At 43.7% G+C, this 14,663-nt stretch overlaps 1 protein-coding gene across 3 annotated transcripts in view; it reads left to right on the forward strand.

The window, feature by feature from the left end:
- The window catches only part of SORCS3 (sortilin related VPS10 domain containing receptor 3), a 489,777-nt gene that overhangs the window by 199,108 nt on the left and 276,006 nt on the right, over positions 1–14,663 (forward strand). For all 3 annotated transcript variants that reach the window (XM_084904018.1, XM_084904020.1, XM_084904019.1), the window contains exon 3: positions 11,398–11,497. In XM_084904018.1, the coding sequence (XP_084760144.1) occupies positions 11,398–11,497 (100 nt within the window). The remainder of the gene's footprint in view (positions 1–11,397; positions 11,498–14,663) is intronic.

Consider the following 14,663-nt stretch of genomic DNA (forward strand, 5'->3'; position numbering starts at 1 on the left):
GAGTGACACAGATGCTGAGTGCTAGGACAGAGGAGACAGGGAGATGAGAGCCTCATGGAGGGGGAGAGCTACAAAAGAAGATGCCCTCTTTTCTCCAGGGGGGATGCCCTCCCACTAATTGACAAAATAATTAAGGAATGCATTGAGTGCCTATCTCTTGCAAGGTATTGGGCTTATCCCCCAGAAGAAGATTGACAAATGAATGGGTGCATCTGATTTAGCTTCTCTATGTTAGAGAGGTGGTCCAAAGGTGCTCCAACAGTTCACATTTCTTTATTAGGCAACTAACCACTTTATCCTTGGGTTTCCGGATGTGCACAGACAGACATAATTGCATGCATGTCAGAGGGACCCAACCGGCTGCATGCAATTTTAAAGGGAAATGGTGAACACCCACTCCCCAGGCAAAGATGCCTTGCTAAAACTGTCCAGAACCTTCTAATTTGTGCCTCATTATTATTTTTTTCCTGGGGAAAACTCAGGGGGAAAAAAGTTGAGTTTGTTTTCCCCAGACTTTAATTTGCAAGTGTTGGCCACCTGCTGGAGGCTCTCTCTGATTATGTGGAGCAACCCCTCCATCTTTCTGTGTGTTTTTTGGTGGTTTACTGCTGATATGGTGGAAATGAGATGGCATTCCCTCGTTAACGATAGCTCAGCTGCTATTTGCCCAGTAACGTATAGGGGCCATTCCTCCTCCAGTGATTACTTTATTGTTCTACTATGGGGTCTCCCAACAACTGACAGTGAACTCCATGATATTGGGGCTCTGTAAGCTTCACAGTAATCCCATGAAGGCAATATTTATATCCCCCTGAGCAGATATGAAACTCGAGACTTAATGTAATTAGCCTGAGGTTCCACAGACTGGATTTGAAGCAAAATCTGCTGAACTCTGAAATGAATCCTCTTATGATTATGTTGGGCTGCTTTTTGAATGCAAGTACTTATCTATAATAGAGTTCCTCTACTGACGTGTTAATTTACTGATCTGCATTGTAACTGCTCAGTGACAATTCACTTTATTGCTATTAGCTTTAACTACAGGAGTGATACATGGATACATTTTTCTTTCAAAACAGTGCAAGACTACAAATAAACTCAGGTCCCTAGAGCCACCCCCCCCTCCCCCCCCCACACACATCTGTCTCCTACCCAGAGGTGACTTCTATTACCAGTTATTTATGTATTTACTCTAGAAAATTTTTAAAAATGCATTTGTATACTCACATATAAACATAAAGGGAAGATATTGTTTTGTTTTGTCTGGGTTTGTATATTTAATATATTATTCTCCAGTAGCCCTTTTTTATTTAGTAATATATTTTAAAGATGTTTCCAAGTCAATAACCTTGACATCTGTATTTTTTAAGGCTGCTATAGTGTGTGTGTGTGTGTGTGTGTGTGTAGAATACACTATATTTTATTCAGCCTTTTCCCTGATGATTGCCATCCCATTGTTCATATGAGCAAAGGTGCCATGAATGGTGGGCTGTCATATCTTCTTGGGGGGTCTGCTCTTGCTTTCTTTCTCTCTGGAGAGCTTCTTTCCCCCCCCTCACCCATATGACAAAGACAGGTCTCTTGGCTGATAAGATTGAGATCTTTCTTTAAAAAAATATATTTTATTGTTATTTTTATAGAGAGGAAGGGAGAGGGATAGAAAGTTAGAAACATCGATGAGAGAGAAACATTGATCAGCTGCCTCCTGCACACCCCCTACTGGGGATGTGTCTGCAAACAAAGTACATGCCCTTGACTGGAATTGAACCTGGAACCCTTCAGTCCACGGGCTGATGCACTACCCACTGAGCCAAACTTGGCATCTTAAATCCTCAGAATAACAACCCTGCAACCCTATTGTTTGAACTGTGATTCTTCAGGTAGAACAGAAGTGCTGTAACAGCGAGAAAGACCCAGGAGTTGAACTTTTGGCCAACCCTACCCATCTCAACCTTCCCTCCTAGATCTGTTTTGGGAATTCTGCTGCTGTTGGGTCTATATTGCATCTGCTATGAACCACACATTTTGCATGAGCTGGTTTTCAGAGTCAGCTAACCTCTAATTCTCTGCATTGGGAACCCAGTGAAGGCTTTTATTCAAAGAGCTGGGGCAGAAGGGCACAGAGATGAACCAATCATCCTATATATTGTGCTTCTCATCATGAGACTACCACTGGTAGGCAAACTGCGGCTCGAGAGCCACATGCCGCTCTTTGGCCCCTTGAGTGTGGCTCTTCCACAAAATACCATGGCCTGGGCGAGTCTATTTTGAAGAAGTGGCATTACAAGAAGTTTAAGTAATCTAAATATTTGATGTAATCTAAAATATTTAATATTCCCTTTTCCTTTTCTTTATGTCTCAAAAGAAATTTCAATAGTACTGTTGAAATTTGGCTCTGTTGTAATTGATGTAATCTAAAATATTCAATATTCCCTTTTTCTTTTCTTTATGTCTCAAAAGAAATTTCAATAGTTGTACTTTGAAATTTGGCTCTGTTGACTAATGAGTTTGTTGACCACTGGATTAGGCCATGCAGCTTAGGAGTCCAATAACATGAAGAGGTCACTGAGATCTTCATGAGCCTCTGCCTTGGAATCAGCCTGCCTATTTTTTTTTTTTTTAAGCAGAAAGTGGGACCATAACCCACTGGAGAATGGAGCTATTTAAATTGCTTGCTTTTGGCTTGAGGTCTGAAATTAGTTATCTGGCTTGTTATTTGTGGTCAGGCTGGGCTTCTGCCATTGCAAAAATACACATTAATGTTGCTTTGGGCATTGGCCCGAAGATGAGGAGTAGAACAGGCCAGAGGGGAGCATGCATGAATGGTTTTCCCAGTTCAATCATAAAGACTCTCTGGGCAGCCATGAGTCTGGAGCTGTGCTCATGACCTTGACCTTGGAATCGATTGTGGTTCACCACACACTGGAGCCCCTAATTGCCTATGGGCTTTGATTGTTGACTATCAGTGGAACGCACTCAGGGGGAATGGCTAATGGATGTTTCCCAAGTCTGGCACTGGGAAGCATCGTTCTGTCTTTTGATTGCCAGGCAGTTGGGCCATATTGTACTTCCATGGGGGCAATTGGAAGCAGTAGCCAAAGATTCTTTAATGATTTATTTGCTATCAATGTGCATCACTCCCTGTTAAGGTTAAGAAGTCTAATTCAAGGAACAAAAAACAAGGTGATTGCCCTACAGTCTGTGCTGTTCATAAATATGATAGCCATGAGCATTTTGTCAGATACTTGGCCAGGCATCTTACTACTCTTCACTTAATACTTCACTATTGTCTGGGCTGAGGGTCGGAGAAGTGGCGCTCACCTCTACTTCTCATTGTCTTTGCACTGCTCCAGTCTTCCCTGTTTTCTCTACTGAGAGCTGTGCTCTGCAACTTCAGAGATTCAAAATATTTCATTTGTTATTTTACTAAAAAAATATATTTTATTGATTTTAGAGAGGAAGGAAGAGGAAGAGAGATAGAAACATCAATGATGAGAGAGAATCATTGATCAGCTGCCTTCTGCACATCCCCTGCTAGAGATCGAGTCCTCATTCTGGGCACGTGCCTTGACCAGGAATTAAACTGTGACCTCTTGCTTCATAGGTCAATGCTCAACTACTAAGCCACCCTGGTTGAGCTGTTACTTTATTTTTAAGAAACTTTTAGCAATTGCTGAAAAGAGGAAAAAGCACATATGCATATTCAGAGCATAAACGGGGAACTCCAAGGTGCTGTTGGTGTAAAGTAGCAGAGGTTGTGGGCTGAAGTTTTAGGAAACATCTCCACAATGGAGTTAGTACTCAAACTGGGAGATAAGCAGGAGGAAGTCCTGACAGTTATGTTGGAGACTTTAAATGTCAGGCCTCCAGCAGGCATTTTGACCTGATACTGCAGCCAGTCAGGGAGGTATGAGTTAGGGCATCAGTGATCCTGGCGGGAATTATCAGTAAATTGTCATAGAGAGGGAAGCTGAGTGGGATGCCTGGGAGGTGGTGGAGATAGTAGTGACTGATGTTGCAGTCACATAGGGCAGTGGCCATAAAGTTATGCACCTGCTGTTTGAGTAAGTACTGTTTGTATCAGAGCCACACCCATCATTTACATATTGCTTTTGGCTTTTTATATTTTTATATTTTTGAGTTATAGGAGCAGAGTAGTTGTGTCATAGATTGATATAATCTAAAATATTTAATATTCCTTTTTTCTTTTCTTTAATCATTATCTGAGGATACTTTCCCATGGGATTTTTAGAGAGAGTGGAGAGAGTGGAAGAGAAGTGGAGAGGCAGGGAGAGAGAAACATTGATGTTCGAAAGACACATTGATTATTTGCCTTCCACAGAGCTGGTGACTGAGCCTGCAATTGAGGTTCGTGCCCTTGACGGGAATGGAACTTGGGACCCTTAAGCCTATGAGCTGATGCATATCCACTGATAAAAGCAGCTAGGGCATATCTGTTCCTGTTAAAGAAAAAAGTTTGCTAATCTGAGAGTTACTCATAATTATCCAGAAAGGTACAGCAAAGCTTGATGCCTGACACAGGGAAGATGTCTTAATAGATAACAGGTAAATATTAAGAAATGAGCAAAACAAAAATTGCTAATAGGAAAAGAACTGCCATGACTGTGGTTATTAGCCAGCTTTAGATCATATCACCTGGAAGGGTGTCCATTGAGATGAGAGACTGATGAGAATGAATAAAATACTTGTAATTTCTTAGTTTTTTTCCTCAGGGCAAGAGCTGGAGGAGGGGCTGAGGCGCCAGGTGGTAAAGGAGGACAAGGCGCTGAATGGATGAGGAGAGTGGTGTGCCCTCCCCAACTCTGAACATCTGGTGGCCCACTGAGAGCTGGCAGAGGGTTCTGGAGTCCTCTCACCTCTGGCAGAAATGGGCATTGGGAACGGGGCGTGGAGCCTCAGCTCAGCTCTACTGGGAAGCTGACTTGGCTGTGTTGGCTGGAAGGTTTTCTGTTTTGTTCTTTTACTTTAAAAATAGCAGCACATATGCTTGTTGCCACAACCTCTTCCCCAGAAGCTCACGGGAGGAGTGGGAGCTTGCTGGGTGGATAAAAGTATAATGTATTCATAACTCAACTCTGGAAGTTGCATTGAGACAGTGGCTGTGGGGACCAACCAGGGTTATGACTGATTAGGCTGGAGTGGTTCTCCCAGAATGCACTGCCTACACGCTGAAGCTCATCTAAATCCTGTCAGGATGGGACAGAAGCTCCTGAATGGTTGAAGGGCTCAGACCAGCAGTCAAGGTCCTGGCATAGACACTCTGGGAGGTTGCCAGTCATCATCAGGTAGCTGGAGAGTAGTGTGATCTGGGAGGGCCAACTAGCAGGTTGTTGGGCAGGCAGAGGAGCCACAGGGCAGATGACTTGCAGAGATGCAAATAGGAAAACCAGGGACACTGCTAAAGAGGCCAATATTTAGGGCCAAGGCTGCTGTCTAGGTTCAGATACTCTGGGTAGAATTCAGGACTCTGGAAAGAGGGATCCTAGGTCAAGATCACCTAAGAGTGATGGATTTAGGCCCTGGGAATAAAAGCCCCCAGTTTGGAAACTAAGGGAATATCCCTCTGAAGGTTCAGCCTCCTTGGAGAGAATGTAGTCAATAACCAGCAAAGTAGAAGTTATACAGAGAGTATGAAGCAGTAATATCTCCTCAAAAAAACATTTCTTCACAAATGCACAGGAAACCATGTACAAGATGAATAGATAGTGGTTTATTCATAAGCTGTGCTGCTCTACAGCAGTTTAAATGAATGAATTATGGCTGTGTCAACGTGGATATATTCCCAAACTGAAATTTGGGCAAAACAAGCTAGCCTCAGAACATATACTGTGTAAGATAAGATTTATATAAATGTAGAAATTCACAAAGGTTGTTTATGAAGACAAATAGTTGTTAAATCTAATAGTGGGTATATGATAGACATCTCATTATGCTTTTTGGTGTGCTGGAAATACATTATAAAAACAAACAAACAGAAAGACCTGGCTGGCATGGCTCAGTGGTTGGGCATTGACCTATGAACAAGGAGGTCATAGTTCAATTCTTGGTTAGGGCTTGAGCCCTAACTAAGCCCTAACCAAGTCCTGGTTTCTGACTTGATCCTGAGTGTGGAGCATGCAGAAGGCACCCAATCAGTGATTCTCTCTCATCATTGATGTTTCTATCTCTCTCTCCCTTTCTCTTTGAAATCAATAAAAATATATTTAAAAATAAAAAATAAATTAAAAAAGACAGAAAGAGCTAGGGGCGCGCGCACACACACACACACACACACACACACACACACATACCTGCGCGCGCGTGCGCACACAAACACACCAATGGCGTGAACTGCTGGAATCAGAGTAACCTGAGCCAGGACTCAGAGGCTGGAAGCCCAGTGGCCATGCACATCTTATCTGCTGTCCCCCAGGTTAGCTGTGTGCCCTGAGCAATTCACAATGGTAACTGGCACAGTCCCAGGCCCATGGTGAGTGCTCAATGCATGCGTGTGAAGGTTCCAGTTTTCTGAAAATTTCTGAACATTTTAGCCAGATGTACAAATTTCAGAGGCTAGCTTTAAATTTGGGAAGGTGAGGCTGTTTCCTGTACCAGTAAAGTGACCCCACTGGCAGATATTTGGAGTCACAAGGTGGAGGATGGTCTGCTTTCTTATAAAAGTAAGTTCTGCAGGCACAGCTCTCTGGCAACGGGGCTGAGGCCTCTCTGCCCCTTCCCCAAGGCAAAAGGGCTTACAGAGCTCTATGGTCAGTGCGGTGTGCAAGAGTTCATGCCTGAAAGGACAGAGTGCAGGTCACCTTTGCTTCCATGGATTCACTGGCTCCTTGAGATGTCTTCAGTGAGTGTGACTTGTTTCTGTCAGCCTGAAAGAGCAGAAACTGCTCGGGGTTATGGAAAAAACTGAAATGAGGAGTATCCTTTGTTAGGAAGTCTCTACGCAGCCATTTTTGGAAAACAGTGAAGTCAGATTGAATCTGTTGTGCATCTTGTTGAAAGAGAAACTATGCAAGGTATTTTCTGGCATATAAGACGACCCCGTAATTTTACAGTTAAAACATAGGTTTAGGCCTATATTCGCTGTATAAGACTACACACCCCCCCCCCCCCCCCACTTCAAAGAAAAGACTTACTTTGCCATCAAGATCTGCAGGTAATTTTTGTGCAATTTTGGTTTTTTGCCCCTGATTTTCGGTTGACTTTTTTTAGTTTCAAAAGTCGTCTTATACGCTGGAAAATACAGTACTTCCTTTGATGAGGGTTTTTTTTTTTTTTTATTCTGGAAGGAAATGTGTTGTGACATAGTCATGCGGGGAACCCTGAGAATTTGGCTCTTATAAATAAGATGCTATATACAGTATGAGGAAAAGTCAGTTGCTGGAAAACAGCTTAGTACTGTGTTCATGGGATAATAAGATCTAAGGTCCCAGAAGGAACTTTCTGGTTATCTGAGTTAAACCTCTGTGTTGATGATGGAATTGGGGCTTGACAAAGATCCTCTTCTTGACCAAACTCTAGTCAAGATCCTCTGAGCTCTTTTCAAACAGACCCTGTCCTTGAGTATATCCCCAAGAGCCAAATTTTAGCAAGATTCTTGCTAAGTCAATTTAGCCAGAATCCCCTGAGATATGGGAACCCTCCATATTTCATCATGTTCAATATCAGACCGAATTTCTCAATCTCCACTATGCCTCAGGTGATGTCCAATCACCCCTGGCTTTTCTCCAGCAAAGATCCTGTCAGATCAGTTTAGCAAACTATTACCCCACCCTCTTAGACCCTAAGAGGTTGTAAGTTTCTGATTTTCTTGTTGTATTTGGAATTGGACCCAATATCTCTTTCCTACTGCAATCCCCATTGCAGTAGTCCTGATACCTACTGCGATAGTCCTGAATGAAGTGTGTCTTATCATTTTAACAAGTGTCAAAATAATTATTTTCTTTCATAGGCTAAGAGAATTGCTTTGTCCAGGATACCACCTTGAGTACATTTCAGAATCACTTCTAGATTCTAGATTTCCAGACTTGGGTTCAATGTTTTTCCCCCCATGATGATGTCTTTAAGTCTTCAGAAGTATAAAATTGAGAAGCAATTCATGTTTTATTTGGATTAATAAAGTATGCTTCTTTACTGAAAGCCTTTGTAGATTGTAGGTCTGTCTCCTCCACTACCTGGGTAGGATGGGAGCTCAGGGTGATTGGTTATTTAACCTTAAAGTTGGTCTGAGTGAACTATATAGACCCTTCCCTGGCACCAGGATCCACTAGACATCATAGTCTATGCCAGTTGTGCAGCACCCAAAGGGCCAGGTGTGTTTTCTAGGTGTGGCTATGTGTTGAGTGGTTCCTAGACATTAGCATTTGGTCAGTGAGATTTGGACAAGCTTCATTCATTCATTCATTCATTCATTTATATTTGCAAATAAAGACAGAGAAAAACAACACAAAATTAGTATACTCATCATTTTCTTTATACTGGGCATGGTGTAAGACATTTGGGCTCTTAGAAGAAACTGCTATTGTCCTTAGGGAGTTTGAGTCAAAAAAGAGATCCCGGAATAAAATTGGTAACCCAAATAGTAGGATAAAGGCTAAAATTGAAATATGTACAAATTGATCTGTAAACACAAAAGAAATTGTGATTAACTTGTTGGAAAGAGGATAATATTGGAGTTGAGTGTTGAAGGTTGGAGAGAAATTTACCACGTAGAAGAAGAATGGCATGGGTAGTTTTGCAAAGGGAATGATGTATGCAAAAATGGAGAAAAATAAAACTGCAAGACATCCAGGAAAGTTTAATAAGGATGGAGAGAAAGGGGCAGAGAAGGAAGTGGCTGGAAATAAGTCTAGTGAGGGGAGTTGCAGCCAGATTTTACAAGACTAAGCTTGGAAGATACAACCTCATAGTAGGCAGGCAGTAAGTAATTACTGGCGGGGAGTGAGGTGAACAGATCTGGGTGGTTGCCAATAGTTCATCATCCCATGACACCATGGAGGATGGTGGGAGGGGGAGAAGTTTGTAAGAAGAGCATCCACGTGGCGGGCTGGCAAGCCATGGCATACTCAGCCCCGTGGCATCTTAGGTGCCGCACCAGCTCAGCCAGGTTCAGTGACCCTGAGTAGGGTGGCTGAAAATCTTAGAAAATAAAAGGCAAGAGAATAAAAGCTGGATCTCAGTGGGATGCTGCTCCTCTGATGAAGAGACAGCACAACAAACTACAAGCTGTGTCTATTTTATAGCCAGATGCCATGAGGCAAAGTAAGGGTGTGGTCAAGATGTTTACAGCATTCTTGTGGGTTTCAATCCTACTCAATTACATGCACCTGATCAAGCTTTGTTTACTTGCAGCCTAAATCACTCAGGCACATGGAGCCATGTGTTTGGACCATAGCTTCAAGCTTACAACTACAGCTGTTGGCTATAATTGTGCTGGTAGGGCTCTGCCCTCCAAGCTGGGACTTGCATGTGGCCATGAGGGGACTGTGCCCTCTCATCAGTCCAAGGCTTGAATCTGTCCAAACACTGTAGCTGCACCCCACACATCCAGTTGGAAGACTGTGGCAAAATGACGATGCCTGAGCCACAGCATTGGCATGAGGATGAAAAGACCAGGGGTCCAGGTTATTTAGGAGATAGAATCATTAAGACTTGGAGACTGAGCTGGGTTCAAGAGATAAAGGCAAAGAGAAAGATTGAGAGTTCTTCCCAGTGCCTAAGGCAGCCCAGAGACAGAAGATAAGAAGTGAGTTTGTGGGTTTTTGTTTTGTTTGTTTATTTTTTGCAGGGGGTGGGGGTGGGGACTGATTATTTAAGTTAGAAGAACCAATGACCACATGGAGCCAGTATCCCAGGGAAAGATTTGAGATATTGGTGTTTATATATTCAGTAAACAAAGTGAGTGTGCCTGATGTATAAGGCCTGGTCTTGGAAAGGAGAAGTGAATGTCCTTTAAAAAACTTTTTCATTTTTTAACATTTTATTATGCTTATATCCTTTATGAAGTTTCCCAGAGAGAGCACTGCAGATCTGGGAATGAAACAGTTTGCTATGCCCAAAGTTCACCTTCTTTCTCTTGCCATAGTGTTCTCTGAAGTTCCTTGTCCCTGAGGAGCTTACATTGTGCTCAGGGAAGCAGAACATAAAGAAACTACTAGTGACAATATTGAAGAGTGGAAAAGAGGCATGCAGGGTGCCATGGGGGCCTACTGGATGGGGCATTAGCTCTGGAGCAAAGGAGAGATGAGTGGCCATTGGGAAGAGGGCTAATGAAGCCTTCATTGAGGCAAGGGTGGGTATGTAAGCTGGGTCTGAGACAAGGAATTGGGCAGGTTGGAGAAGGGTGGGGGTAATTCTTAAAGATCATCACCATTTGGCTACTAAGTTTATAAAGCTAATCTGTGGTCCAGCACAGGTAGTAACTAGGGGGATCAGAACCCAGCCAGAGTCAGAAACAGATTGGAGGCAGAATGAAAGCTCCATGAGGTTCGTTGACCAGAGAGACAACAAATTGGCCTCCATGACTCAAGTGGAGGAAGTTTTGTGGGTCTGGTCCAGGAAGATGATGGCAGAAGAGGGAGTGAGAACCTGATAATACTGGTGCTTTGAAAAGGAGGAGGCATATGTGGAGTGGGGGTGGGAAGAAGGTGAAAGGTGGCAAGTAGGTTGGCTACTTGAATCTGTTCGGCATCTGCTGTCTGTCCTCCACCTTGGAAAGGTGAGATGGATGGGAGGGAGCCTAGGAGTTGGCCTGCCTTTGTTCTGTGCTTTGATATAAAGTCAGAGTAGCCAGCAGGATAACTGCGATGATGAGCTATTGGCAAGCAGATCAGCGCTGCTGGCATTTCACCCTGCCGCACCATTGCTCCTACATGAAGCATCAAAGTCTCTGCCTGGTGTGGCCTAGTCTGGCTATGGGCCCACTAGCTCTTGGGTAAGACACATCCTGCCTCTTCGGGGTCCCCTTGCTTCAAGCTCAGTGGGGGTGTGTGTGTGTGTGTGTGTGTGAAGTTGGTTGCACCCATGACCTCAGGTGATAGTCTAGCCTCCCTCCTGGTACAGTCCCTGCTATTGAGAACCAAGCTCCAGCTCCGTGCAGAGAAACGGAGGCACCTGAGGGCTGAGCTCTGGGGACAGGCCCTCTCCCGCAGTGACTCTCACCACACATCTGCTCAGAGGGCAGAAAAGGAGGTCCTGAGGAGGGCCAGGAGCAAAGGCGAGCCAGCTTAGGGAGTAAGCAGACACATTAGACTAATTGCTCTTCTAAAATTAATGGGGACTTTTATCTCAGAAAAGCACTCTGATGCACTCATGTGATTTGTGTTGTCCCAGGAGAGTCTGGCTCCCGTTAAACACAACCTCCCATCTTTCTCTTACCTGCAGGTCCACGAATTATGGCACCACCTATGAAAAACTGAATGACAAAGTGGGCTTGAAGACGGTCCTCAGTTACCTCTATGTCAATCCCACAAACAAAAGGAAGGTAAGAGGAGGGGTTGGTGGGTCCTGGGCACTCCCTGGGGGGCAGCAAGGCTGCCTAGGGCTGTGAGTAATGAAAAAACACTAGGCATGGAATTGCTTAGACAGGGACTGTTTTATATGCTAACAACATTGAAGACTTTGTAATTCTAACAATAGTCTTGCTTGTAGCAGCAATAATAACAACAACAACAACAGTAAAACCATATGACCAGGGTACGGGGTTCCTCTATGCCGAGTATGGTGCTCAGTGTCTTACACCCCTTATCTCATGTATCTTCACAATGAATCCATAGGGTAGGAAGTAACTTTTTAGCTTGAAGTCAGACAATGTTAAGTAACAGATCTAGGATTTCAGAATGGGTCTGCCCGTCTCCAGAGCTGAGTCCTTGTTTAGCTAAGGTGACCAGACATCCTGCTTTTGGCAGGACAGTTTAATTTTTAACAATTTGTCCCATGTCCCGTGGCATTTTTTCCAAAAATCGGGATTGTCCTGCCAAAAGCGTGATGTCTGGTCACCTTATCTTTAGCCCCACTCTTGCAGGAATATTTTCAGAAAATGTTTTTGCTGAGGGAAGGGTAGGCAACTCCTGGATGTGTCATCTTGATCTGGAGCTGCTTCTGAGGCCTGGAGTGAACTCACAGAAGGTCGAACTTGAGTCATTCAGACTTATTGGGAAGAGGGGGCCTGGATTCTATGGAACTAGGGGCAGTTTTAGAACTTGAATGCGGTACAGTAATTAGCTTTGGGGAGAAGTGATCTATCGTCAGCTAGGAAGGCACTGCTGTTTAGAAGCTTAGGCAGGCCTGGCCACCATAAACACACCAGGGATATACTATAAAAGGCTATGTCAGTGTTTCTTAAAGGCCAGAAATGACACTCCCAAGCTCTCCTCCTGCACACTGGTTTGCAGTCCCCAGTGGTTTGCAAACCCTCTCTTTAGAGAGGAAAACTCAGGGGTGAATGCCAGCCTATTATGCAGATGTCCCTGATCTGTGATTCGAACTCCTGGAATCCAGGCGATGACTTAGAACGATGCTTGTTTATGCTGCTTACGTAGCACACAGCAGTTTTGACTGAAATCCTTAGCGTCACACCTCTCAGCCTCACCCCTTCTCCTCACCACCACCTGGACATCTGCAGATCCCCAAAGGGAGGAAGCAGAATTGATGGCTCCTGGGCCAGTGTTGGGGATGGATGCCCAAAGGTCCAGCTTGCTCCAGGGGTCCCCAGATCTGAGACTGTGCCCACCATCCAGTTCCCAAATCCTGATAATTGGGATGGTTGTTTAGGCACTTGCTACCGATTATAGCTGAGTGGTTTCTCTTTTCTCTGTACCAAAGCATTGTCATTTCTATTTTTTTCAGTATTGTTTGAATTATTACATGCCAGAATTGTATGGGATCATAAATTTCACCTCTACCAACAGATCTCAATCAGTTTTGAATTTCAACTCTTGTGAAATTGTTTAATACTCTAGACTTCCTTTCTAGAAATAGGCCTCTGCACACAAAATTTGAAACCCCCTTTTAGGGGTTTGTGGACAGCTATGATCCCACCATGAACCAAAAATGTTCATGAAATCTTAGTTGAGACTCTATCTACACCAACAGCCTCATCTAAGAGATGAAAAATATGGAAGCCAAAATAGCCCAGAGAGCCAGCTAAGAAAAGGAGCCAGGTTAGTCTCGGTCCCCAGTCCAGATTTCAGGCCACACTCTGTATCTTTTCTTCCTCTACAATCACAGCTTAGGGTTTCAAAATTGATGATGCAGTTCTGACATGGAAGCTTGAGGCAATTGCTTCATGACCTTGATTTAAAACTTGGTGCCCTGTCCATGGTGAACACAAGATAAGACTAGACTGAATGGAGTCAGTGATGATCTATTTTAATTCTTTCTCTTCCCTCTCCCTCCATGGAGAAGGAAGCAGGCCCACAGAGGACAAATGTCCCACCCAGGGCACTCAGCCAGTTATGGGTTGAGTTGGCCGTTGGTCTCATGACTCCCTGTGACTTGGGGTTGGATGGAATCACAGAGAGTGTATGTACTTTGGGAGAAGCAAGAAGTGGGTGTTTGACACATGGCAGATTCCTTTCAGTGCTTATCTCTGATCTGTTTCTGGATCACAGCAGATTTTCTCATATTTCCATGTAGATGACAGATCATCTGTCTTCATGTGGATTTCCTCATGTGGTATATGAAAGGGTAACATCTGCTTTCATCCTTTTGATAGTCATCTGTCTATCTGCTACCAGGTGTTTCCTCGTAAACTCCTTCAATGTCTCTTGATCTTTGCTGTTTTCCTCTACTCCTGACTGCTTTAGCTCCCCTTAGCACAGCCCAGAGATGCTTAGAAGTGCCAGGGGCAGGTTAAGGCAGATGTTGAGGGTAGGGAGGAAGGTAGCTGAGGTTTAGAGACCACGGGTGCAGAAATGCCACCTCCATTCTTCTTCGCAGAGCTGACATCCAGACCACGCACACTCTGGACAGTTTCTTCCAGGAACTATTGCCCAGTTAAAAGTCGGGCCTATTTTGTCGGTCTTCTCTGAGAAGCACCAGTTAACTGCAACCTAAGAGGCATTACCACCGAGAAAGTTATAGCAGAGACATTTTCTTCACTCAGCTCGAAGAAAGACAAATGACAGGCTAATGCATTATTATTTTAAAATGACAATAGAAATTAATTTCCTAAGCAGACTGTGATCCTGAAGTGCTTTCTGAAGTACCCAAGGAAAGAGGCAATTAGATGCTATTTCATTTTATTGTTCACTGTTTTTTATTGTATTCTGAGCCTGTAGTTACTGACGATGCACAAATATCCTACATGGAGACTTTCTCTTAACCAGAATATTCAGTGTGCTAGAACTTCCCTTCTCTAGCTACTTGGGCAGAATGCCAGTTAGGCATAAATGAAAATACTCTTATTTGTTTCTTTATTGGTCTAGTGCTGTGATTCACTATGGCCTTGTAATGCAACTTTAAAAAAGCGTCTTCTTAGTTATGTCTTGATGTTTAAACCTGTGGTTATTTGGGCTCTCAGCTCAGCTTGAGTTATGCAGCAGTCTTTTGATTTTCTCAGCGCCGAGATTATCTGTGACCTTCCATGTTCGTCAGCCAGCTAACAGTGGTTACTCTCCAGCAGATTTTTTCAGTAAATCTTGTGGAAA

This window comes from Pipistrellus hanaki (genome assembly GCF_964339955.1).
Source record: "Pipistrellus hanaki genome assembly, chromosome: 14".
NCBI lineage: Eukaryota > Metazoa > Chordata > Mammalia > Chiroptera > Vespertilionidae > Pipistrellus > Pipistrellus hanaki.